This window comes from Staurois parvus, unplaced genomic scaffold (assembly GCF_062004578.1).
Source record: "Staurois parvus isolate SC_StPar_1 unplaced genomic scaffold, SC_StPar_1.0 ptg000610l, whole genome shotgun sequence".
Classification (NCBI taxonomy): domain Eukaryota; kingdom Metazoa; phylum Chordata; class Amphibia; order Anura; family Ranidae; genus Staurois; species Staurois parvus.
The window spans coordinates 260,673-288,520 of record NW_028318406.1 but is presented as its reverse complement, the minus strand read 5'-3'; the positions used below and the strand labels follow the sequence as shown (position 1 = coordinate 288,520).

General features: G+C 39.5%; 1 protein-coding gene across 2 annotated transcripts in view; it reads left to right on the top strand.

The window, feature by feature from the left end:
- The window catches only part of RMDN3 (regulator of microtubule dynamics 3), a 112,189-nt gene extending 86,743 nt beyond the window's left edge, over positions 1-25,446 (top strand). For both annotated transcript variants that reach the window (XM_089693018.1, XM_089693019.1), the window contains exons 8-13: positions 7,508-7,583; positions 7,787-7,864; positions 11,684-11,782; positions 14,191-14,244; positions 17,426-17,506; positions 18,059-25,446. In XM_089693018.1, coding sequence (XP_089549144.1) covers positions 7,508-7,583; positions 7,787-7,864; positions 11,684-11,782; positions 14,191-14,244; positions 17,426-17,506; positions 18,059-18,127 — 457 coding nt within the window. In that variant the 3' untranslated portion in view covers positions 18,128-25,446. The remainder of the gene's footprint in view (positions 1-7,507; positions 7,584-7,786; positions 7,865-11,683; positions 11,783-14,190; positions 14,245-17,425; positions 17,507-18,058) is intronic.
- The last annotated feature ends 2,402 nt before the right edge of the window (positions 25,447-27,848 follow it).

Here is a 27,848-nt window from a genome sequence, read left to right as displayed (position 1 = left end):
GTAGTAGCACCAACTACTACAGTGACGATCAAGCTGGCCAAATGTAAGGATGCAATTAAGATCATAACTGGAGTTCAGCTACAAGGAAAAGTAATTATTATTCAAACATTAAGCTCTTTTGTCTGTACATTGCTCATATTTTGAGCAGAACTTCATGTAAATAGTTTGATTTTATGAATTAGTTGAAGATTGCTTCTTTGGGTTTAATTTATGTAAGACTTTTGCATTAGTTAGTAGACTGAGAATTTCATTGCGTGAGTACTTTATGGATAGTATTTGTTTGCATGTCTGCTAACAACTGGATCCTCCCTCAGGAGTGCTGTGTAGGTTATGGGAAGATGAAATGTTCTGTGGGGTTGTTGGTTCAATCATTTCCTATGTGTGTCAGACCTTCTAGAGGCCACTAACATGGAGTTCACAAGGGGGAATGCAATACTTCAGGATATTTATGTACTCCGATGTAGCAGTGACATTTGTTACAGTTAGGGTATCTTCAAATGTTTCAATCGTTGTATCATACTGACAGAACTGCCGAGAAATAAATGGCAGTACAAGGAGCAACATAGTACAAGGCACATCCATCCAGTGCATGTTTTTATCATTCTGCTTTTTGTAAAAGACCATATCCATAATTCCATCAGGTATATCTGGTGTTTCTAAAACAGAAGAAGAGGAAAGCCTGTGATTTTAGGCTGGCACCGGTATCCAGCTAGTCTTGGCTTTCCTGAAATCTTTTTTACATGAATACAATATACACTTCTTTACAGATACGTTGAGGGACTTCTTTATAAAGCGTTGTAAATTAGCAATAATATATATCAACAGGGTTATATTTAAAGTAGATGGAAACCCTAACTGAAATACATGTGTTTGCTAAAGCACTACATATTAGAAATACATAGAATAAAAAATACATTAAAAAAAAAAGTTCACCACACTTGTTTTCCATTGAGAACTACAAGCCTGTTTGCTGCCGTCTCAGATGTTACTTGGAGTTCATTTCTTCACAGATCTCTGTGATTGAAGGACACAGCAGAGCCCCGCACAGCCTTGCCAATTTTAAAAGTGATAACTGCTGACGGGGAGAATAACCCCCACAAATGCTGTCACATGGGTGGAAGTGGGGGGGGGGTGCTCTGGGAGTGGGGAGGGTTACAATTACTGAGCTACATGTTACATGCTAAATATAGGTGTAACATGTTGGTAAAGCTTGTCAGCCTTGAATCACTATTGGTGGATTCACACAGTGGAAACACAGATTTAAAGGGGTGGCAATTTACATTTTTCAAAATATTTCTCTCTCTGTGTGTGTGTGTGTGTATATATATATATATATATATATATATATATATATAATCTCCACATACTAAATTTTTTTTTTTTTTTTTTTTAAATGTCTAAAATTATATGACAATTATGCACAGTACTATATTCAAAATACTAATAAAGTGATTGAAGGGAATAAAAATTCTTGTTTTTTTTTTTTTCATGGAGTCTGCCAGAGTTTCATGTGAGGGCATAGAGCGGAGCCCGCTCTGAGTAATCATCCCCAATCAGCTGTTTTCAGAACATGAGCTTAGCTCCTCCCCCTCTGTGGTATAAAGAGAAATTAAAACGAATAGAACATGCATGACCTCTCCCACCTAGACCTTTCTAGGGTTTTGTACTGCAACATTGACAGGTCTAGTTGGTGACCTGGGAGCCATATTTTGATGTGAAATTTTCTTTTTTCATCAGTGTCTATGTTCCCACTGCACATTGTCCCTGACCCATGTCTATGATCAACATGTATAAATACATCAGTGGTTCATATAGTGAACTCGGTGTAGAGCTATTCACCCTGAGGTCATCACAGAGGACAAGGGGGCACTCTTTACGTCTGGAGGAAAAGAAATTTAATCTCCAAACACGGAAAGGTTTCTTCACAGTGAGAGCTGTGAAAATGTGGAATAGACTCCCTCAAGAGTTGGTTCTGGCCAGCTCAGTGGATTGCTTTAAAAAAGGCCTGGATTATTTCTTAGATACACAGAATATAACTGGATATAACATTTATAGGTAAAGTTCATCCAGGGAATTCATCTGATTGCCTCTCAGGGGATCAGGAAGGAATTTTTTTTCCTGCAGGAGCAAATTGGATCATGCTTTGCTGGGTTTTTTGCCTTCCTCTGGATCAACTGTGGGTATAGAATTAAAACTTTTTTTTTTTTTTAATGGTTGAACTGGATGGATTTTTGTCTTTTTTCAGCCAGACTAACTATGTAACTTTATGCCTCCACTGCACATTGTTCCTTACCCATGTCTATATGTCACTGCACATTTTCCCTCACCCACGTCTGTATTCCCACTGCACATTGTTCCCTCACGCATGTCTATGTCCCCACTTCGCATTGTTCCTTCACTCATGTCTATGTCCCCACTTCACATTGTTCCCTCACTCATGTCTGTGTCCCCACTTCACATTTTTCCCTCACCTATGTCTATGCCCCCACTCCACACTGTTCCCTCACCCATGTCTATGTCCCCACTGCACATTGTTCCCTCACCTATGTCCCCACTGCACATTGTTCCCTCACCTATGTCCCCACTGCACATTGTTCCCTCACTCATGTCTATGCCCCCACTGCACATTGTTCCCTCACCTATGTCTATGTCCCCACTGCACATTGTTCCCTCACCTATGTCCCCACTGCACATTGTTCCCTCACCCATGTCTATGTTCCCACTGCACATTGTTCCCTCACCTATGTCCCCACTGCACATTGTTCCCTCACTCATGTCTATGCCCCCACTGCACATTGTTCCCTCACCCTTCTCCACAACACTAAATACTTTGCACACCACTGTGTTCCATTTCTCTTCTCAGAGGCTGTACTGGTGTCTGTTGTAGCTCCATGCTATCTGCAGTAGCTTCTCTAACAGCCCTCCCTCCACTCTCTTAATTTTGCTTCCCCACAATGCCCTCCATACTATGTTCTCTAACAGCTCCAGTGTCCATTCTACATGTCCTGACAATTCCCCTAATTTATCCACACTACTTTCCCTGCAAGTCACATCTACATTACATTCTCTGGAAGCTCCCGGTAACACTTCATGTAGCAACTCTTTGCCATTCATCACGGTGCTATACTTTTCTTTGATATGTTGTGTTTTGGATACTATCTCCACTCTGCCATTATGGATAAATACTCCAAAGCTAAAACAGCCACACCATGTCTTCACACATCAGGAGAAAGGGTCTGAAATTTTACTCAATCCAAGATCAGGTCCTCCACATATACCAGTAGAACACAACCATTTGTGGTTCCTCTATCTCTTCCACTATTCAGCAGGAGTCAGTTTTTGCTCTTCCTCCTCTCTCCGTTTCCATGCAGAGTTCCTGCTCACACCTCTCCCCCAGCAATAGTCCTTTTTTGTTCTTCCCAACCTTGCTCACATCTACTTTGCCTTTTCTACCAGTAAACCACGATTAGATAACACTAAAGCCATGAGAATACCAGACGAATGATCGTCCATTTTTTTTTTGCTTGCTAGTTTCTGATCATTTATTGTATTGTAATGTTTTTTTAGTTTCTAAGCATGTGTGGTCTTGGCCACTCAATATTTTACAGACAAATACTGTACTGATTACAGAAAAATCGTTTGTTCTGTTATCGTACGAGAACATTTTTCGTGCTTGTCCTTTTGGATAATTTTGATCAATTTTTTCATTGTGTGTACTAGGCATAAGCCTCCTCTCTTCCCTGCCCATGATAAGGTTTCACTACTTTCTCTCTCCCCAATTCATGGTGGTATTCCTAGTGCCTCCACCTTTTCATTTCCCACTTTAATCAATCACTTCACAGCTTTGTATCTCCCCTTGTGCACGATCATCTACTTTCTGCCTTTTTTTTTCCTCCTCTTTCCTCACCAGTCATCTCCATTTCTGCCACTACCAATGTTCTGTCAGCGGTTGCTCCTTTCTTCTTTCTCCCACTCTCTTATCAGCTTCTAGTCTGCCTCATTTGTACCACACTGGTCTACAACCAGATCCCATTCTGCCTCCTTTATCTCCCATTACACCAAGATTTTTGCCTTTTCTTTCTTTTCCCGTAGTCAGTACTTCTTGGTTTAGTAAATCTCCCCCACTGTGTGGTCAGACACAACACGTTCCTGTATCAATGGCCATTCAATTCATATCTGTAATCCATATGTATTTCAAACCTTTGTTTTTTGTTTTGAATTCCACATTTTTGTTTTCAAATCCTAATTTCCTTTTATGTTTATACAATGTCTTTGTGTATATATTTTGTAACCTGGTACTTTGGCTTTTAACCATGCCTGAAGATGAAATTTAAAGTGCTAGAGCAGATTTTTTTCAACCAGGATTCCTTCAGGTTTCTTCAGGGGTGCCTTGGAAAAATACCTAAAAACTGCCCAAAAATTGAATACCAGCCAGTGGGTGGATTAAGCCTGCCTTTCAGTTACACAAAAGCCATGGGTTTTCATTGTGCACCATTACATCATTAGTTGATGAGGAGGACGTTGGGCATCTGCACAGCATCCTTGTTTTTCCCTCCCTTGCCCCTCTCTGTCAGCACTGGGGTCACATTAGCTGAGTGAGGGAGAAGAGAAACATTGGAATACTAGTCAGTACCAGCCTGCAAAGGTGTATTTGCTTTGGAAGAATAAATCACCTCTAATGTTGGGTCTCGTACGTGTGTGGATTTTGCTGCATTATGTAAAACTATTAGTTTAGTTTTTTACATTTTAGAATGGGGTCCCTCAAGGTTGTGCAGAATTTTAAAGGGTGCCTTGACTGTAAAAAAGGTTTCTAAACACTGGGCTAGAGGATTGCATGTTGATACTTTGTGCCAGTTCACTTATATGCAGTTTGGATGGGGTTTGAACTGCATCCAATCCGCATGACATGTGAAATAACATTGCTTCCTATGGTGCCTGTTCATATATGTCCGATGCACTGGTGGTGCAGATTCAGTGCAGTTTGAAAAAGAGTCATGTATGATTTCTGAGCAGTGCCGTCAGGTTCAGGTGCGGATTAGAGGCTATTGACTTCTATGGGAATCCTTTCTAAACCGCATCTGTGAGAACAGGATAATCCTGACCTAATGCTGTCCTGAACCTGATGTAAACCTGACATGAACCTGTGAACAGCTACTGTATCAATTAGCTGTGAAACCTGAACTTCAATCCGCACTGCACATGTGTGAATCAGGCCTCTTGCACACTCTACTGATGTTTGAGCATCAGCATTTCTGGGTGTAGTTTCAGATGTTTGTTTTGCACGTATTTATGCGCATATTTGCGCAAATGTGTATTCACGTGTAAAATACACTCCTATGCAAAATCCATTACTAGTTATGCTTGCATGCACGTATTTGCATGCATATGCGTGTACTGAAGCAAAATACTGACCAGGAACACCAATTTTTCTTTTTTTTTTTTTGTTTACTCAAGAATACGCAGTGCTGGTTTATGAGCATGTGTGTGCAGGCATATTTTAAACAATGGGCTGCATTTAAAATCAGTAAAAAAAAAAAACCGCTGTACTGAGCCTTTTCTAGCTGCAGCATGCAAGAGGCCTTCTCCTACCTGCTTGTTTATTTTTGGCAAACACAATGCTGTACAAAGCCACCTTATCTACAGTTAGATTTGGTTTGCAGAGTCAGTATTTCTCAGTAGGCCGGATGTCACTTTCTTTTATTTGTGGGAGCCGAGTATTTAGTATTGGTCAGCAGACTTCTGTCTTGTCTGTCCCCCTACCCCATGGAGAGAGGAAATATATATTCTATGTTATCTGTTTTTGCATTTCTTCTCTCCCTTCATGGTGAAACCCAGTCTATTTTTTCAGCTGCCTGGGAAGGCCGTGGGAAATATATGTATTATCTTTACTTGTGGGCTTTGTGCATCCTTCCAATGTCTGTAGAAAAACCACATTCAGAGCAGAGTGGAGGCACAGCAATCCCTACACAGCAGGATTTCAGTGTGAATAAAAGGCAAGACAAATAGTTTGAGTTGTACTACAATATGGGGCTGATCAAGAAAAATACATCTTTATTCAGCTAAATGGGTGGTTGTATTAAGTTTCCCTTTCTGTAGCCTCCTTCCTATTCCCAGTGTTTGGCAATCCCCGATGGACCATACAGAGTACACACATCTGCAGATCTTGGCACATTCATATGGACCTCTCTATGGGGAAACCAATGCGGTGTTTATTACATTGAATTTCATAGACTGTATGTTTAAACATTTTATGAATTAAATATCAAAGATTTGCAACTAATTTATACTAAACTAACAGGATTATAGTATATATTCCATTTACATGGTATTTATAATAATAAAGAATCAGACTTCCTTGGGAAATATGTGGGGTGTGAGGTTTAGTACTGTGAAGGTACCAGTTAGTTTTCTTATTAGAATACCTTTGTGGTCATCCGGAGCGCTATAAGCAGATGGGCTGTTTGTTCCTATAGCATAAAATTGTCAAAAGTCGTGAATGGAAAGCTATTGTTTAAATGTTTAATTGCAAGTGAACAGCTAAATCCCTATATTTTGAAACCAATTTGTATGTGAACGTTTACTAGCCATAGAATTTACTATTCTGTTCAGCCAATCTTGTTATTCACATACATCAGGTAAGCAGCATAGTAATGAAGATGAGTTCACTATTTCCTGGTTCTACAATGAGGAGTCGGCGTTTATCATAGCAGTGGTATACATCGTTCCAGGACTCTGCAGATCGTGGGACACTCTGGTAACACCTATACGGCCATGGTTGCTATTGTGTCACATGGTTTTCTTAGGACATAGTGCCATGCTGGAGCACTTACCGCTGTAGCTGGTTTTAGCTGACTCAGAAGGCACAGATTCTTAATATTGTGAAGATTTTTACTGGAGGCTTTTTACACTTGGTGCGGTCTGGCACCTGTCACATGTGAGTGCATATTTTGTGTTAAATAAAGCTTTTTACAAGGTATGCACTATGTGACGTTTTTTATTTATGAGCAATGCTGCCGATGAAGGGTGTTTTTAGAGCGAGCCATTGGGATCCATTACTCATCAAGTTGATCTGCAGAGTCCATTATGGGACAAAAAGTGTGGATAAACCGAGCATAATATATGTGAGGTCACACTGCTGGAGGTGAGCAGACATCTGGTGGAGGAATTGTGCACATTTGTGTGGTTGGAGCACCAGGTATTCAGAGGAGGAACGATATGCAATTTTAGAAGCAATTTCTTTGGGACTCTTATATGATTATCACTTTTTTCACTATTTATTTTTTATATTGAAATTTTATGATTTGTAGCGCTGCACATTATTTTCATTTATTTAAAAACCTAATAGCTGTTCTAATCTCTCTCCACTCTGTCCAAAATTAAAAAAGAAAAAGAAAAAAAAAGGGTTTTGCCTTTAGTTATACTTTAAGGAAAAAGATGAGTAGCTGTTTTGTGATCATATCATTACAAGGCTGTGGTTTTATATTTAACATTAGTGTTTCTTTTGAAGGTTTGCCATCCTTTGTGGGCAACTATCTGAGCATGAAGGCATTCAGAAGCGCATTCAAATTGGATACATTTTCAAGGTAATTGAAACACATTTATATAAACATTGTGGTTAAGGATTGTTGATGGGGAAAGAAAGCATTATGCCAATGAGTGCTCATGCCATTTTGATAGTATATCTGTCATATTAGGTATAATTGACTATTTCATGTCTCATTCATTTACTGTTCATATTCGGGGCCTTGTCTTATTAATTTGTTTTGCTCATGTTTATCTGTTTCAGGAACACATTGAAAAAGCAATTGCTCTGCAGCCTAATGACTCAAAATGCTATTATCTCCTCGGCCGTTGGTGCTATCAGGTTTGTTCAATATAACAAGCTGTATATTTTATACTTCCAGTAAATCTTTATACATGAAGTTACACCCCAGGGAGAATTTTTGCAGACAACATTAGTATCAATATAGCTCTACAAGGGAATTAGGGGAGACCTATATTGCTGACCACAGGGGTTACAGTTTGCTGTTATTCTCCATTTATATAACATAGGATATCCTGTTCTTTCTGTACATGTTAAGCAATATCTCAAACCATCATTTACATCAATCCCTGCCCCATTGCAGCTTGCAGTATATCATTCCTTACCACAATACTAAAGAGACACATCAACTACTAAGGCCAACTAGACCAAGAGTGCTGGATTGTGCTGAAAAACTAGAGCAAAATCAGCACAAAGAATGATGTACTACAAGATCCATTCAGATAGCGCTCTACTGACAACTGAACCCGACATCCCATGATCAGGGCCGGTTCTTCCAGTAGGCAGACTAGGCAGCCACCTAGTGCACACTGCCTTCTAAGGGGCGCCTAGACGCAGCGCCACATCATGAATGATCCTTCAGCTGAGGGGAGGAAGAAAGAACAGAGGAAGATGGCGGGTGTCTGGGCCAGTGTAGCAGCTGAGCTGTCGCTCCTTCCAGTGTTCCTCTCAGACTCAGTACCTTAGTGCAAGCCTGCTGGTGGCTGCTGATCACTGTGGAGTTCCAGCCCTTCTCTTCCCATTTACCAGCAGAGGCAGAGCTGCACCTGCGGAGTAATATCTGACTCTGATGTCTCATGTCTGTGTGAGTGTGACCCGGCTGGCCATCCATCACATGTGCAATGTGTCAATGATTGATGACATCATCACAATCCCAGTTCAATCTAGTGCCTGTTGATCTGTCTCAGTGTTGGTGTGTTGTGCTGTGTCAGATCTGTCACTGTGTGGGATCACTCCACTCACTGAAACTGTCACCCTGCCACTGCCAGCCACAGATGCAGTCCATCCGTGACACTGATTTTGTCTTTAATATTGGTGCTGGTGGCATCTTATGGCACCTATTTTTGCAAATTAAATGAAACTTACTAGTTTCATGTTTAGTGGATTTAATATTTTCTACAGCTATAAAAAAAATCTTTTTCATTTTTTTTGGTGTGTGTGTGTGGGGGGGGGGGGCACACGTAGCTGACTGAAAATGAGAACGCTGAACACTCAACATTGCTGCAATGAAACTTGCACCTCTAGATTTTTGTAAGTGCATTGCTTCTTGATTTACATATTTGAAGGTTATAGCAGTTCTATTAAATGGTATATACAGTGTATATTGTCCGATTGCAGTCACTAATTTTTCCATCCAGTCCACCTATTTATTGATTTATTGATATCTCTTCATACTTTATCCGACCTTTTATGTATCACATCTGTATTTTGATATGTTTACAGGTTTTTTTTTTTTGCAATAATCCTACAATCCCTATTCCATAGGGATATAACTTTTATATAACTTTTCTTTTCAGAGAAGCTTGTCTTGCCTCCCTCCACCTAACAACTGTACTTTGATTTTCTCTATCAGCTCTTCCCCCCAGTTATTACCTTTTGTATCACTTGACCCTCCACTTTTAGATTGTAAGCTCTAACGAGCAGTGCCTTCTGATTCCTCCTGTATTGAGTTGTATTGTAACTACTGTTTTTCCTCACATTGTAAAGCGCTGTACAAACTGTTGGTGTTATATAAATCCTGTATAATAATAATCCCCATTTCAGCTCTGTGCTGAGACCTCTACAAGCCAAAATGGCAAGTCCATTCCTGGCTTCGGATGCCTTTTTACTTCTATTATATTTTGGTTTATATAAACCTGACCCTTAACCCTTACAATTGTTTTTTTTAAATCATTCCAAGTTCCATATTAAACCGTAAGATCAAATGCACCTGGTTTCCTGCTGTGTTTTATACTATTGTTCTCTATTGTTAGCAGGTTGCCCATGTTCACTGTGTACCATGTTTAAAGCCTAATAGATTATCATAGCGGAAGATAAATAAAGTGGTTTGTTGTTCTGGCTGCGGATAGTACACTTTTTAGTTTATGCTGGCAGTGCTGTTATTATTAATCACTTTATGTGGAGTGCTGGACATCATTAGAAGCAGTCAAAGGAAGCATCTCTGTTTTATAGTCATACTACATTTATCAAAGTAAAGTCCTATTTTTAAAAATAAATGTGGCCCTTTTTGTGTGCCACAAGCCATGCTGCTGATACTTTGTTATTGTTACCATAGATAGCCCTCAGTTTCAAGCATTGTGAGGGTTATTTACTAAAACCGGAGAGTATAAAATCATGTGCAGATCTGCAGAGAAACCAATCAGCTTCCAGGTTTCATTGGTAAAGCTTAACTGATCAAGTTAAAGTTAGAAGCTGATTGGCTACCATGCTCAGGTTCACCAGAGTGCGCAAGTTTTAGTAAATCTCCCTCTATATGTCATCATTGGTCTGTGTGGGAACTCCGAGGATGCTATAACATTTGCTTCTGGCTGTTGGAGTTGCTTTTTAACACACAGAAACATTTCCAACATTTCAAAAAGTTACCTGGAAGCTGGCCTAATCTTTCTTTGAGAAGTTTAGAAGTGTAAAGGATGAAGAGTAGCATGTGAACTGCTGTCAGCATCAGGCAACTAGCACAGTAGGTCTTCATTACACAACATACTCATTTCAGGATGGGGTGGATCTTCTCCTCCCATCATTTTCTGGTGAGATATTGTTTTTAGCTACCTCTTAATTAGCTAGTCAGATTTTAGTGTAATAGTTCTGCATTTGGGAATCATTGGTTAAAGATATGGAATGGTGGTGTTTGAAGTTTGAATTCTGTCTCATTCTCTCCTCCTTACTGCTGATTGGTCCAATGCTGTTAGGAGAGAGTGGGAAGAGAGTCCACACACACAGTCCTCTTTTGTGGTTAAACTGTGTCCTGTTGAGAGGAGGGGGCAAGGGAGGATCGGCTGTCCGGCCACAATGGTATATTATTATATTATACAGGATTTGTATAAAACACTTAATACTAATAAAGAATAAGATGGTTTAGTAAAATATTGTATTTTAGGTTCTTTGTGCTGTCTTGCACATGGTGATATATGATATATACTGTATATATTTCTTTATTGTGCCATGTGCTAAATCTGTTGATATGGGTATAATTTTTCCGTTATGTGTATATGCCTGTTTCTCTTATATTTTATATACTGCCTTTTTTGTAATCTCCCAGTGTACATTATATGTGTTTCTCAGTACTTTGTTCCTTTCACATGTTGGAATAGAAAAAAAATTTATGGCCAAACCTTTTTTTGCCTAATACTTCTCTTCTGGGTCACAATAGTGCACCCAGAAGAGAAGTAATAGCTGTAGCCAGCTGTCAGCTGGTGTCACAGAGCTGATAAAGACTCTGAAAGGGTCCTAACAATAATGTCAGGATCCTCCCTGCTGCCTGATTGACAGCTGACTTCATCTTTCAGCGCATGGCTGAAGGCCAAAGCCAGCTGCACCCACTTCATTTCCAGCCTGACTGTTCAGTGAGCAGGGGAAGGGCAGAGCAGGGAGAGGTGATGGACAGTCACTGCTTTCTGCTCTAGGAAGACTGAGAACTGAGTGATCAGCATTCATGTGATTGTTCAGTTCTTGGTCAGGTAACTCTGTGGGCGTTTGGGTTATGTGTTTTTTTGTGTATCCATACTTCTCATTTAAGGACAAATAGTCCAACCCCTAACAAGTGTATAAAATGTTGATTCTAAAGTAGAATACAGAGACCTCAGAAGATGGTGCCTGCTGCCTGTACTGAAACATGTATAATTCAGCCAACTCTTGCTTGTACAGGTCTCGAATCTTGGATGGTTGGAGAGAAAAACTGCTTCTGCCTTGTATGAAACTCCACCAAGTGCTACCATTGATGAGGCTTTGCAAAATTTCCTAAAGGTGAGCTTTAGCACACTTTCAGTACACATTTTCTTTTTTTGTTCCCTTAAAGTAGACCTATATGCAAATGTTAAAGGCTTAGATCACTATTATTTTTTGTGATTTAGAGATTAACTGTGTGCAAGTATAATACTGTAGTACCTCTTTGCCAGGCTTGGCAGTGTCATCACTGTGTAGGACCAGACCCACTGCAGCGATCTGTCTAGTCAGATCCAGGTTTACTGTGGTCAGAAAGGAGGGTATGTAAGTGAAATCAAAATCAGAATGGCTTGGGCACAAAACACTATACCAAAAGCCTAATTTCATTACAAAAGGTCAACTATGCCTTTAACTTAAAGTGATTGTAATCCCTTACACATACCCAGTGACATAACTGGCCTCAGATGACACATAGGGATGAAACAAATCCTCCTATATAAATTGTTCTTGTTTATCTGTAGTCTTTTCTTTACATCCTTTCAAAGTCCAGAATTTATCAATTCTGTCTCAAAAAAAGGGGGTTGAGAGCTGAAGTTACATTCTGCAGAGCTCAGTGAGGAGAGCTGAAATCTGATTGGAAAGAAGTGACACACTCCCCTCCACATAGCTCACAGGAACAGATCTGAGACTGTCACTCTGCTGGAGATCTCCCCCATCACCTTTTTTCTGTTGGTGTCAGGAAAACTTGTCAGAAGTGATTCATGCAGTTAGAAGAGGAACGAAGCAGCAGACAGAAATGACACTTGGTGCTCTCAATTGAGACAAGTACACACTATAGAGGGGTATGCTTTGTTCATGTCTCATGTCTGAGGTTTACAACCACTTTAAACTGAACTCTTCAAGTTAGATCTATTGATTTATGTTAGTAAAGGAATCCCTTACCCTAGCTAGATCTCTAAAGATCTTTTCAAACAGTGCTGCTTTCCTAAATCTCATTGAAAGGTATGCTCCAAATGGCTTACCTTCTGCAGTTTCTGTATAATACTGCTTGCTGCTAAATTTCTCCATGAGCTGGGGTACCAGGCTTTTCACCATTCCTCTGTAGTTCTTGCAGGGCAGTGCTGACATCCTTACATCCCCTGGACAATCCAGCCTGGAACCTCCCATCTCTACAGCACTTTATTGGAATTATATATTATAATTTCCAGAGAATTATGGGAGATGTAATTCTGTGTTTTGTGTAGTTCTAACTTTATGATATAAGGTGCTTCGTAGGGAGGCTCTAGAGAGTAAATAGTGTCAATGGGTAGCAGAGCACAACTAACAGACAACTACCGTCATGCTCCACCCACACGGGACCCTTCCCTGTACCTTTAAGCACTTCCCGACCACTCTATAGCAGAACTACTGCTACAGGGTGGCAGGGCTGTGCAAAGTCACGTATATATACGTGATTTTGTATTTCCGGGTAGGGGGCGCATGTGTGCCGCCCTAGGCGGCTGGAGTTTCCCTGCCGGCACCCAGCGATCACCGAAGAACTCTGATGGGAGAGAGGTCTGTATGTAAACAATACAGATCTCTCCCCTGTCATCTCCAGCTTGCTGCTTTGCAAAGCAGCATGCTTACACAGTAAAACACAACACAGCACACAGTTAACCCTTTTATCACCCCAAATGTTAACCCCTTCCTGCCCAGTGCCATTAGTACAGTGGCAGTGCTTTTTATTAGCACTGATCACTGTATTAGTGTCACTGGGGATGTCAGTGACACCAAGTCAGTCCCCCCCAGTGTCAGTCCTGCAGTTCCGGTTCAAGAAAATGGCCCACCGTGGATGGCTACATGTAAGGCCAGGAATGGAAGATGAGGAGACGTCTGACAGACACCCATGCCATTTCATAAACATTTTTTGTAAATACTGATGATAAGATATCACCAAAGGCCCATTATTCAACTTCCTTTTTCCAACCTAAAAATGCATTACAGTAATTTAAATATAGAAGCCTCAACTGGACTTTATGTACAGCCTCAAGTGGGACATGATCAAAACTTTAAATACATGTGGGTGTGAATAAGGTTCAGGAGGGCAGTATTTTCAATATGAAGCGAAGCTCAGGGACACAGGGAAAAGATCTAAACTAGCCAGAGGAGAATTAGAAACCAACTTTAGGGAGATTATTTTATCAAAAGGGGATTTTTGGAAAAGACTTTAGCAAAATAGCAAATCAGTCAACAGTAATTAAACTTTTAGCCCAATGTCATGTAAATTTAAAAATGCATATATATATACATTTTGGAAAATAAATCCTTTCCAAAGTATCCACAAAGTAGTTACTTCAAAATTTCAAAATCAAAATTTCGTTCAATCTGATAATATGGCTTTAAATGGCAAGCTTTTATGGGTAGAGTAAGAAAAAGGAAGCATTTGCATGTTGATATATAATTAAAATAGCATTTTTTTCTTTACATTTTCTTTCATTTATTTGATACAGGCTGAGCAGCTGTTCCCAGGATTTTCCAAAGCTGCAAGGGTCTATATTGCAAAGGTAATTCTTACACTGAGTTTTACAGCACTGTTGCTTTCTAGGCATGTACTTGTCCATGTACATGTAATGCAACATTCTTCATATAAAGCATAGGCATAAAATAAATATATAACTTGAGAACTGTGGTAACTTTGCTTCTGTATGTGAAATGATGTGAAATGGTATTTTTTGCAGTTCCTTTTTTCAACTTATTAGTATTCATATTTAAATATATCCTAAGAAATGCATCCGGTGTGAATGTTCCATTCTTCAGACACGCATTCATACCACTAGGAAATGTTTCAGGAATTTAGAATTTTATCTCATTCAATAAACTGGCACACTTTTTTGCTTCTCTAAATTGGAGGTATATTTTTACATAGAGTGGAGTGATAGCATGCTGTTTCCATATGGAATTCATTACCTTTTTTTTTAACTGGTTGAAGAATTTTTTTTGAATACTTTTAACAAGTTTTTGTAGAGCATAACGGGAAGTAATTGAGGAATTGGCTGTGTCCCAGAGAAAGGTGCACTAGGGGTGAGCAACTTATATTAACAAGTGCTATATCAGCCTGACACAATGGCTCTAGTGTGCTGTTCTGCTAAATGAGGTTTTAACAATCTCCACTTCACTCCTCTGACTTAATGAGGTAAAATATGGCTTTGAAACGGGATACAGATCACATCTGCACTGCTATCCTGCTTCATTTTTTGTTGTTGTTACTAAGCATGGCTGCTTGTACCGTGGCAAATAAAGGGTCATCCTTTACATGAATTTATCTGCTAATTATAAGAAATACATATTATGAATGTTGCACTGGGTAAAATATGCAAGAGTCATGTTCTGATTCTACAAGACCTTTTTTTTTTTATCATAAGGTTGACTATAACAGTGAAAAGGCTAATTCCTGGTTCCTCCATTTTTTTAAATTTTTTTTGAGGTTGTGAAACAAGATACATGGCAGTAAAACCTCTATAACATACATAGCGGTTATAATATGTTATCCAACTGATAGGCAATAAGTGGTATTGTGATCATAACAATGGGCAGTACAGCAGAAACAAAGTGGAAATGTCCTAGGAGACTTGGCACACACTCACATGAAACCGTCATAACATCTTCTGGTTTCTGCCGGAATGTCCTGAGCTACTTCCACATGAAATAAAGTAGATGTGCCATTGCAGAAAAATGGCTACTAGCAGTGCTGACCTTGTGAAAATGCTTACTGCCTGGGTTGAACTTTAGGAGTCATTGACGTTGAAAAAAGTCAGAAGTCGTTATCTCTATATGTCAGGCCCTTCAAGTGATTGTAAAGGCTTTTTTTTTTTTTAATTAAATAACATGTTATACTTACTTTCTCTGTGCAATGGTTTTGAACAGATCAGCCCCGATCCTCCTCTTCTCAGGTCTCCCAACCAGTGCTGTCTGCTCCTCCCCCTGCCGAACTCCCCCATAACAAGCCGCTTGCTATGGGGGCACTCATTCGTACTCGCTCACAAGTCTATTAACACACAGAGTGTGGCTTGGCCTCACTCCCGCTCCCTCCTCACTGGCTGTGATTGACAGCAGCAGGAGCAAATGGGGGGGGGGGGGGTAGCAGCACACGACATCAAAACTTGAAACTTAACACTTCCAAGAGGAGAGGTCAGTACTGGCACCATCTGGGAGTCTTGTAAGGGTTCCAGTGCCTGTCCTGATCCTAATGGTATTATTATTATTATTATTATTATACAGTATTTATAAAGCGCCAATAGTTCGCTCAGCGCTGTACATTACAAAGGGGGACAGAACATGTGACAGAACAATACCAATACAATGTGATACACGAGGGGTTCGAGGGCCCTGCTCTTTCGAGCTTACAATCTAGGAGGGAGGGGATGGTGGCACAGGAGGAGATAGCTGTGGGGGATGGAGTGGTAGGAAGAGTGGAGGAGGTCAGCAAGTTAGCAGGGGGTGGGGTAGGCTTCCCCGAAGAGATGGGTTTTCAGGGTGCGCCTAAAGGAGAGGAGAGTAGGTGATAATCTGATGGGTTGGGGCAGGGAGTTCCAGAGGATGGGTGACACCCTGGAGAAGTCCTGGAGGCGGGCATGGGAGGAGGAGACCAGGGAACTAGAGAGAAGGAGGTCTTGTGAGGAGCGGAGTGTGCGTGCTGGGCGGTACTTGGATGGTATGATATCTATTGAGAGTATGTGTGAGCACAGATCTGTATGAGATCTAAGTATTGACTTGTTTGCTGCATATTGGACTTCTTTTTTTACATTGGGTAAGCTATACTATGTTGTCCTAGTGTTTTGTCTTTGGTGATAGTTTGTGTTTCTTTGACTAGAGTATAGTTGTTCTCTTATGTCGGTATGAGGTCTTAAAAAGAACCTGTCTAGATAGTACTATGGGAGCTGCTAATGCTAAGGCAATCTGAGGGTCAGAGATCAAAGGACAGATACTTGTTACACTATCAAGTGCCTGTTCTAACATGCTGAGGTTAATTTACTAAAGGTAAATCTGCTGTTTTTGGTTACAAAGGAATTTTTACTTTACAAGGGAATTTCCACTTAGCTTAGTGAATGAGTGTGCTGACTCGCCACTCACAAATCACATGCAATCAAATTACTGTTTTGTTTTTCTTTTGCATGTGATTGAGTATTCTTTTCTAAGTGAATTTTCACCACATTCACTGCTAAGTGAAAATTCTATTTCAAAGTGATTAGCCTACTTGTCTTTGCTTAATCAATTCCAAAGTCTCCCATCTTCTGAAGGAGCAGTAAGCTGTCAAACATCTGACCCAGGAAACACCATCTAACGCAGACAACGTAAGTAAAGCTAAATAAGGGTGAAAACCATAAAGTTTGTATTTACAGCAACCTGTAGAGTTACAAAGACTGAATTTTCAGATAACTACATGAACGGTTCTCTTTAAAGTATCTCTTATGTATAATAGGAAGTGACCATACTTTATTTTCTCTCCAGGGAAAAAGTCGACATAAAAAGAAATGCCAGCACCTACTTTGCTCCAGGTGTATGTAGGGCCCTAAAATTGGAAATGTAACAAAAATGGACTTTTGTTGGTTATACAAATATCTTGGTGCTTAGAGAAATAGGATGCCAATTTGCAGTGCCCAGCTTTAGATTCTACTACGCATCTGAAATGTATTTAGTGGACTGACATTATTACACAGACTGCTAACCTCAGCTTTGAATTTTCAGTGTTACATGGATTTGGGTGACCAGAGTATGGCTGACCACTGGATGAAACTGGCAGTGGAGCTTCCAGATATAACAAAAGAAGTATGTATATTTCCTATCACATTTATGTAGACTGCTGAATTTGACTCAATAACCAGTAACCATACATGTAGATGCATACAGTTCATGGGAACTTATGCATTTAGCAAAATATGGAGAAGTTAGGGCTACATGGGCTTTTTTTAATCTTTTTTTTAATGACATATTTCTGCCAGGTTCAGAAATGACAGTTTCTGTCCATCATCCACAGAGTTGTCAACTTCTTGCCATGGACAGCCCAGTGGGGTTGGGGGGGAGCAGTGTCATAGCATATGTAAAGGGCTTTAGGAAAATGTGGCTGCACTTTATGTAAAGCTGACATGGCTTGGCAAGTGTGGTTAAAAAAGTATGATTTAGTCATAATAGCATGGATAGGGGCAGACTGGAGGCACTCAATTCAAGTGTCATATAAATCCTTTTTATAGTTGTAAGAGCGGGATTATTAATGGTGAAATAAAACATTTCTGGAGCTCTTTGCTTAGAAGTAATTTTTGACCGCTGTCGTCATGTGGGAGCTTGTATATGCATTGTAAACTGTTGTCTGTTTTACATCAGGATACAGAAAGCGCACCCCTCTTGGAGGAGCTGATGATGTCCGCCGCTACAGAAAGCGATATACTCTGACTACCTCTACATAATCATGTATAAGCTTTAACGATTTACATACTTGGATCCATGAATACTTTAATCTTAGGGCAAATAGTGCACCAGTATGAAATCAAATTTCAGATGTTAAAACATAATCTGAAACTGTATACACATACAAACATCAGGTTTTTGTTTTATTGTCATTATTCAGACTCCAGGGATATATCTACTTATGTGGAGAGAGCATAAACACTTAGTAGTAATATTGGTGAAATGCAGAGTGAAGTGGAAGGTGTGTCTGATATTCATAAATGTACAATTCCCTCAGCTTCAGGAGACCTTTCATTAAAGGTTTATGAAATCTTGATGCTGTTATTCCTGAAAATGTGAGTGTTTCTAAGGGACGGAGATCATCCAGGTGTGGACTTGTGTTTTAAATTCCAACTCCAGATAAAATGTTGGTTGTTTTGGGGAAGAGCTAAGACCTCTATGGGATTTTTATAGCTTTCTCCATCCCCTATGGGAAGCTTTCCCCTCATTTCTTGTCTCGGTGATGGGGGGGTCAGAGGGCAGGGAGTGATTGAAAATCTTTCCTATAGAGGCACGACAGCATTTCTGTCCTTGCTCTTTATATGTGAAACTATTAAAAAACTAAGTTTATGCTTTAAAGCATATCTAAACCCTAAATTCAAGTTCAGCTGCCTCACCCTCTCCCATTACGTTTTATTACCTGAAACTAGAACTGACTTGCGTAATATATGAACCTTTTGGGCAGGTCTGGTTTCATACTGATACAGGTCAGCAAGTGTTTCTGGTCCCTTCTTTTTTGACATTTTTTATTTAAGAAAGGGCAACATCACATACATCAAACACCAAGATGTACAAATTATAAGCAACAAGAAGAACATGGTACAAGTTGCATAAGTAGTATAAGTTCTAAAATCAAGTGGTACAGAAACAACTATAAGTGGTCTTAAGTGTCACAAAGTGATTGGAACCACAGGTAAATAAAAGAATACGCTAGATGTTGCGATGTTACCCGACCTTTTAACCAGAAACACAAGAGACTTAACTGGAGAAGGTTCCCCAGAATAACAGGGGAAAAAGGAGGGAGATAGGGCTATAAGGAGAGCACGGCTTGCCCTTCGGGGGGGAGGGGAGTCGGTCCACTAATGTGGGAAATGGAAATAGAAGGGAAAAAAAGGAGGGAGGGTGAGGGGTAATGGAAAGGCATAAGATTAAAGACTAATGGGACAAAGAGGTATAACAGGGGGGAGATGGAAGTCATAACTTAGTCCCATCTACTGGTAGGTGTGTATAGGGGTCAAGATACCATCCTACTGAGTCCCATGCCACAATAATTCTGGTCCCTTCTTGATCACAGCCATGGTGAGGAAGTGGAACCAGTGTGAAGCAAAGGCACAGGGCCACAGTGGGGCCAGAGAACTTGAATGTAGGGTTTAGGTCCATTTTAAATTCCACTAATGGAACATATTTCTTGTTCCTCTGTTGGCTTGTGCTTTGACCATCTGCATGCATTTGTGTTGATATTCTTAATGTGAAAACCAAACGTGACCAAGCTACCATATTAACACTTGTCTGTCTGTTTTAACATTTTTTAATTTGCAAACACATAAACATTAGATTTTTATTAACCAGTCTCTGGCACATTCCTGCTGGATGTTTAATTGTATGTAAACATTGCTTTAGAGGATATGTATTCAAAGTAATGTATTATTTTTGTATATGCTATGTTTTTGTTGCTTGGAAATGACCATTTTACATCTTTTGATTATGATTGCCAGATAGTAAACTAACCACTGTAAAGTTTTCTTAAAAACTCAGAGTTTCCCCTAAAAGCAGGTTTTCAGTTATTCAGTGATTACGTTCTTTTTTTTTTTTTTAGTAAAATACAGCAGAAAATATACATGAAAATGCACCCGGAGAAAAAAAAAAGAAAAAATAACACATAAAGCTTCCTACTTCAAAATCATATTCAGTAGATCCTGCCTTAAAGTAACCCTGTCACTACAGGCCAAAAGTTAAAATGAATTATCAGCACGTCATTGTAACAAAACAGCGATTAATTTATGGTATGTGGTGGCAAATAAAAGCATAAGCATGCTTTATGTGGTGAGGAATAAAAGTTTAATGGCTGTTTTATTACAACAATGTGTTGATCATTATTTTTAAATGTTTAGTAATGGCGCCATCCATCAGTAGGCAAAAGTTTTCTGGCCCCTACTGATACTGGACACTTCTGTGTGTCAGATACCTGCTCCCCTGCCGCCAGCTGAATTTTCTCTCAGTGACTCATATGTCGTTAATGATGTATAATCCAGTAGGAGAAACCACATTGCACAGCGGGGGAGCAGGATTATTATTATTATAAAGGTTTATATAGCGCCAACAGTTTGCGCAGCGCTTTACAATATAAGGGAGACAGTACAATTACAATACATTTCAGTACAGAAGGAATAGGAGGGCCTTGCTCGTGGAGCTTACAATCTAAAGGAAGGGGGAGGTGATACAAAAGGTGATAGCTGCGGGGGATGATTCGGTGGAAGTGATTCAAGTACAGTTCTTAGGTGGAGGTGGGGTACGCTTCTCTGAAGAAGTGAGTTTTTACAGATTGCCTAAAGGCAGACAGGGTGGGGGCTTACCGGACATGCTGTGGTAGGGAGTTCCAGAGGATGGGAGAGCAGGATGTATTTATAGAATAATTGAACCCGGAAACAAAAATGTAATATATTGCAACCTTCAGTCCTTAGATGTGGTAGCTGCATTTGGTTTCTTTTTTGTTTATGCTAAGAACATTTTAAGCAAGTACAGAAAATGCCTACTGATCTTGCCAGAAATGCCATGTCTTTATCACTTCCTGTGACTAGCACCAAAATATATATTTCTAGTTTTCTTCTGTAAACTACCCATTGCTCTGTCCCCTATGTAATGGAGTGGAAAAGATACAGACATGTCTGCAGTTCTTATCAGGAGAGAAGTCCAGGGTGACAACCATGGCTCCCTCTGTACATACAGTGGAGGGGTGACATAGCCACCCAGGGACATGAAGTTTGCAGGATTACCAGGTTAAAATTAAGCAAAAGAAACGTTTAAAAAATGCTGCCACGACACCAAAGACTATTAGGCTGCAAATGTAGTACGTTTTTGGTTTTGGGTTTAGATGCCTCAACATACCCAGAAGTATTGGATACCTTCAGAGACAGAAAAAGAGAGCCACACAGACCACCATACAGTTAAGTATAATGTATCTTCTTTTATATAAATAAATAAGAGTGCAGCGCTTAAAAAAGTGACAAATAATCATAAGAAAACAGTGAAAAGTATGTCAAAAAATAGTCCATCCAAAAATGAAAGAAAAGTCCCAGAGGCTGTGATGAAACAAAAGAAATCCAAGGACAGTTGTGTCACCAACCACTACAACAGAAGGCTTACCAGAAAGGCATGACCCCCTGTTAAGAGTGGTCAGTCCCGCTTTGTTAAATAATCCAGAAAGCCAGTCACTTGAATCCTCCTCCAGATCTCCAAAAGAGCAGATAAGGATCTTCCAAACAATGGACCTTAATTAGGATAGCTAAACCATTCAGGTTAAGGCTTGGACTCCTAGTGGAAAACATGCGAAGAAAAAGCGCTCCACATAGTGTAAAACCATAATCACAACATTTATTTGAAGTATGGTTGCACTCACATGTAAGCAAACATCATTAGGCATTGATTTCCAAAAAAAATCAAAAATTTCCAGTTTCCAAAATGTTTGCACATGCGCAGTAGCATGTGTGCGTGGCTCCACCCACACCGCTAAAGAAAGCATTTTATAGGTAATGCTTTCTTTAGCTGTGACCCTGTAGTGACAGGGCCACTTTAAAGGGAATCTGTCATGGAAGAATAATGGCTGCTTCCGTTGCTGACTTAGTTTTCTTTTGTTTCGTTCCTGGACACATAGATTTCTATTTTATTCAAATATAGCTAAACTGGCTGCACCTAAACTCCGGTAACCACTCAGTGTGACTAGCATCATTGAAAAATCATTACCTGCATTTCTATGTTCTCTAAATTAATTAAACACAGGTTTGACAGTCAGTGAAGGATCACAAAGGAGAACTCTAAGACCTCACTCACACTGGCCACCAACTCTCCTAAGATAGATGGGCAGATATATTTGCAAGAGAAGCAGATAAGGAGATATCTGCCTATTCCGCATTGTACTTTTATCTGCTCCTTTTTCAGAGAACTCAAAAGTATAGGTCTGCTTGAAGGAGGAGGATAGAACATTTTTTTCCAAACAAATTTCTAACCGTGAAGGTGGTTTTCGTTTGGGAAATACCATTCATTCCAATATCGAATGCTAAAAGCAAACTAAATGTTGAGGTACTTTAGAATAACATCCATCAAGTCATTAAATTTATTGAAAATTTTTAGTTGAAGGTCAACCTTAGCTGAAGCTATTTTAGGTTTGGAACTTTGATGTAATTCATCAAAACTAAATGCAGATGTATTTTTTTCTCTTAAATTCCTAAAAACTAATGATACATAAGAATCATCTGCTAAGAATAGTTATACTGCAGTGAAAAACTGTACTGATATTGGTTTTTTTTAACCACCTCCCGTCTGGCCGTTGTATATAAATGGCCGGACGGTGGCAGTGCAGGGTCGGGTGGCCGTTTATAAACAGCCTCCCCGCACCCTGCTTGTGCACGCTCCCTGGGAGTGCGCAGCACTGCGATCCGGAGCCCGCTGTATCCTCCGGACACAGTGAAACACTGATCGTCGGACTGGACCTCTGTACGAGGTCCCGATCATGTGATCGCTGATTGGCCAATCAGTGATCACATGCAAAGTAGTAAGCAAGATGTCACTTGTGACATCATTGCTTACTACGTGTGAAATCTGTGAATGATCACAGAGGTCACATGGTACAAGGCTATTCACAACAGCCTTGTGCCATGTGACAAGCTTTGACCAATCACAGCTCACTCAGTAGTTCTCAATGGCTGCAAGAATGCAGACAGAGAGAAAGAGAAATGATTGCTTTTACATCCTATATGGGTGTAAAAAGCAATCAGTGTAAAAAAAAAAAATAAAAAAAATCTTCATCCCCCACAAGTAGTACGGTGTCACCATGGTGACACTGTACTGCTAGGGTGACAGTATGTAAAAAAAAAAAATAATAATATAAAAAAATAAAATAGAAATGTAAAAAAAAATGTTTAAAAATTATAATTTTTGGTTATAAACTAATTTGCCCTTTTTTTTTCTACTAAAAAGATAACGGAATAAATTTTGGTCAAGATTTATGATGAAATATTATTTATTTGTAAAATTTTATAAGAAAAACACTTTTTTTCAAAAATTTGGGACATTTTCATTTACATAGCAAAACAAATAAAAATCCCAGTGGTGAATAAATACCACCAAAATAAAGCTTTATCTGTCTCAAAAAAATGGTAAAAAATTCATATGGGTACAGTGTTGCATGATTGCGCAATTGTCATTCAAAGTGACATAGCGCTGAAAGCTGAAATTTGCCATGGACAGGAAGGGGGTAAAAGTGTTCAGACAGGAAGTGGTTAATATAGAATGGCACTTAGAGCTGTATATGTACTCCCATATTTCTGCTGCCGATGGTTTGCACTTTAAACACCCATACTGTATGTGAAGAAAACCGTACTGTGTTCTGTGTCTTTCACCATGATATTGTATATGATTGCATAGCTGGTTTCCAAATATAAGTCAACATACAAGAGAAGGAGGCAATTCCCTGTACAGCTCATTTACCTCAACGGTCATCCAGCAGAATTCATTCTTATCTGCTAATTCTTTAGAATTTAGACATTTTAAATAGCCAAGGCACATATTTTTTCCTGCAGAGATTTTTACAGACCTTTAGCGTGGCCTTTACGTTTAGCTCAGTTTTTCAGGGGGACCTGACCGGAAGCTTCATGCAGCTCTGTATGGAGGCTGATGTAAACAGACATTTACACCCGCGGCCTCCGAGTCATTTCAGGTTCGAAAAAAAACTGTGTTCTTTTCCGTTTTTCCAGACTTAATCATGGCAGATTGTAGGTAGTATGATGTAAACAAACACAAGTCCTTTTACATCCAGCTGCCCATAGAGCTATTACAAGTCCGCCCGTGTCTGCTGTGTAAATGCAAATACAAATTGAATGGGCACGGAAATAAAAAAAAAACAGATATCTGTCCCGTTCAGCTGTGTTTCATCGGGATCGGGTCACGGGTCCTATGCTGAACAGGGAGAAGTGGCTCATTGTGAACGAGCCCTTACTGGCTGCAAGATAAAGGTTTAGATCTGCTTTTTCCCACACAGATAACACTTATAATGAACCTTAGAACATCTAGGCACATTGATTTCAGTCACAGCATTCCTTCTATTTATAACGTAAAGCTTCATTCACACTTGTGCAATGCATGAATGCACCTAAAATCCTGCACTTTCCTGTAGCACACAAAAACATTTTTTTATTTGCAGGTGCACAAAAATGAATGGCACCCCAGCGCACCTTGCTAAAGTGCACAGGAAGTAACACAACAACACACGTAGTAGCACAGTATCATGCTTTTTGGTGTGGCGCAATTTAATAAAGGGTAATGAACATTGCACATATGTAATCCTGGGCTTATGCTGGCCATACATTATCCAATTTTCTTGTACCAAAGCCACATAATATGAGGTCAAAGCTAAACACTTTCAATTTGTATCCAATCAGGCAGACCTTTGCACTATACAATAAAAGGTACATCTAAAGGAAATTAAGTCAGAAAATTGTATAATGTATGGCCATTTGAAATCCCATTTGACTTTTACCAATGATACAATTTGATTGTTTAGTTTGTAAATTGTCAAAATGAGCAAAGTACAGTAATCTGCAGCATCCATTCAAACACATATTGCACTGAACTAAAAAATAAAACACAGAAATCTGAATTGATTGTTTTTTGTTTTTACAAATGGATACTCTTTCAGCAGCTATCACATAATGTGTATTATTGGACCAGTAACAAGCACAGTTTTGACCTGAATAAATACTATGTTGTTTGTAAATTATTTTTTTAATTGTATTACTAATGTAATCTAGAAAAGGTGCAGTAAACAAACTGACATTATGTGTTTATTTTCTGTATTTAAAAATGTGGATAATAAAATAATTTAAAAGCTTGTGATTTTTTTGCCAAGTTTTGTAGTTGTGACATGTTTAAATAATAAAACATCTAACATGACTTGTCTGGGGACATTAGGAGAATTCACCTCCTGTGTGACACTTTGGTGAATATCTCCCACATGAGCAAGAATGGCAATAAAAGCACTTGTTTTAGTACAACTGTTGAGTTAGAAGCTTTTTTGGATTCAACATTTTATTAGATATTACAAAGTCCATAACATGGCAAATTGACAGCTAAAGTAGGTAGTAAATTTCTCCGCACAAGGAGAGATACGGAGGAATACACTTTTGACAGTTTGGATTAGAACACCAGCACATTTCTGGATGATGAAAATTGGTTTTGCAAAGAGGATCCGATTTTAACAACATTTTAAACTCCCTAGGGGTTGGAAGAAGCAAGAGAGCTAACAATTGGATGGTCCACCGCAGCCATAGCCAGGGAAGTAGAAAGGGTCAAGCAGTGTCAGGAATGTGTGCCTTATATATCCAGTAATCCGCTAGAACGGAATAAGAAAAGGAAAGGGAATGATTCTGGGGTTTGTGGCGGCAACAGTCCCAGGGGCTCAAACAGGTGACAAAATGATGAAATTGGTTAAGGCTCCAAAAGGGAGGTGTCAGTATTCAGAGGTAAGTACCTATTAAGCCAGGGTTGCTCAATTTTGCCATACTACCTCACCTGGTCCGTAAGTGTCATCTCATATCTTGTTTCCAGAGCCGTAATTTTTTGTGAGACCTCCTGGGTTGTTTGCCAAATGACCATACAATCTTCGAGTGAAAGGTTCAGGTCTAGATCAGTAGTCCACATGGCTACATGGGCTGGGGGTGGTTGTGGGTTAGATAGCAGTGTTGTGTAGAGTTTGGATATAACTACCTGTGCATGCAGATCAGGTGCATATCGGATGAATATTTAGCAGTGTAGAAATGTTTTGAATATACAGTACCTAAAAAGCTCAGAATTGGGCAGCTTACTTTGGGCTTGTAAAGTCGAGAAAGACTTGATACTTTTAGACGTCATGGGGGGTGTAGCTGGATAACCTGCAAACACATCCAGTGGTGGAACATGGTTGGGGAGGCCACTGTCGAGTAGAAGGTCTGGTTATGAATACCAAAAATAGGGGAAGAGAGGCTGAGATAAGATTGGTTTCGCGTTTTACTCTGTCCCAGATATATAAGGTAGTTGAAAGAAAGGCCTTGCTCCCACAGCTTGATCTAAAGTTAGTTATCTCAAGTCCAACTCAAAGGAGAACTTCCTAGGTGGCACAGTATTTGAGGAGAGGTGCCAATTGGGCTGCCTGGTAGTATTTAAAGAAATTAGTTTTTATTGCTGCCTGTGTCTCTCTTGACATGATTTCCTTATTGGGATAGGAAGTTAAAGGAACTTTTTCCAACAGGGAGGCAGAAATGCAGTAAAAACTTGACAGAACTTCTAAACCTTTCTCAATTAAATAAAGAAAAAAATGCTAGTGTGCTAATAATAGAGATTTGTCATCACTTCTGTGTTTCTGATAAAGAAAATGAGGGAAATCCATCCTATTGAGAAAAGCAATAAAAATTACACCAGTTCTAACCCTTTCCTACTGTATCTAAAAGTAGAATATTAGCTGGAATCCTGATTTAAAGCCTAACTCCAGGTTTTAGTGAACTGTATTTGATTTAGACCAAGCTGGTCCATGCAAACTATTTTCTTCTCTTAACAGATGCAGCAGTTGTGTGTCCTGCATAAAATCTACTTTGCAACAGCTAATACAGTATACAGCCTGTGTTTCGGCAGCAGGATGAGAAATTCCCGTCCCGGATTTTTGTTTGTTCCCACCCTCTGCTGAGCCTCCCTATAGGTCCTTTAATGAGATGGATGGCCTCAGAAATACCAATAGAGAGACTCAAGTAAGATGAACTGAGCCAGCTTAACCTTTTTTTTTTAAAAAAAGATGTGATTTGCATATAACATCAGCTGCTAATATTTCAAATCTGTTGATCATTTTGATGTGGTTTTCTATGTTTCTGGGCATTTATTGAGGGACCTAATGCAGCAAAGGTTTAAGTCTGTCCCTTACACAGTTCACTACAGTAGGCAGAAAGACTTCTTTTTTTATGAAAGCATGCTCATTATATTTACTTATAGTTGTGAATAAACTATTTATTGCAACATTCCCATTACCTAAGAGGAAACAATAGACTATTTTTAATGTGCTAGATAGAAAAGGGGGTATATGGCGCAATGAGTGTTGTGTGTATACTGATGATATGAGTTCAGCAAAAAGTCCATTTGGAACATCTGGGGTGACTTCTTGCTGGCCTCAAACACTTGATGCAGACAATTGCCAACTTACGCAAACCGTTAAAAGAATTTGCTCATCAATAAGTTGGTGATAATGTTAAGCATCACAGAATAGCTTGGTACAAGCCAATTGGATCATGCTTTGCTGGGTTTTTTTGCCTTCCTCTGGACCAACTGTGGGTATAGGATTATAACTTTTTTTTTTAATGATTGAACTGGATGGACTTTTGTCTTATTTCAGCCAGACTAACTATGTAACAAGCGAACACACAAGATGGGCTGG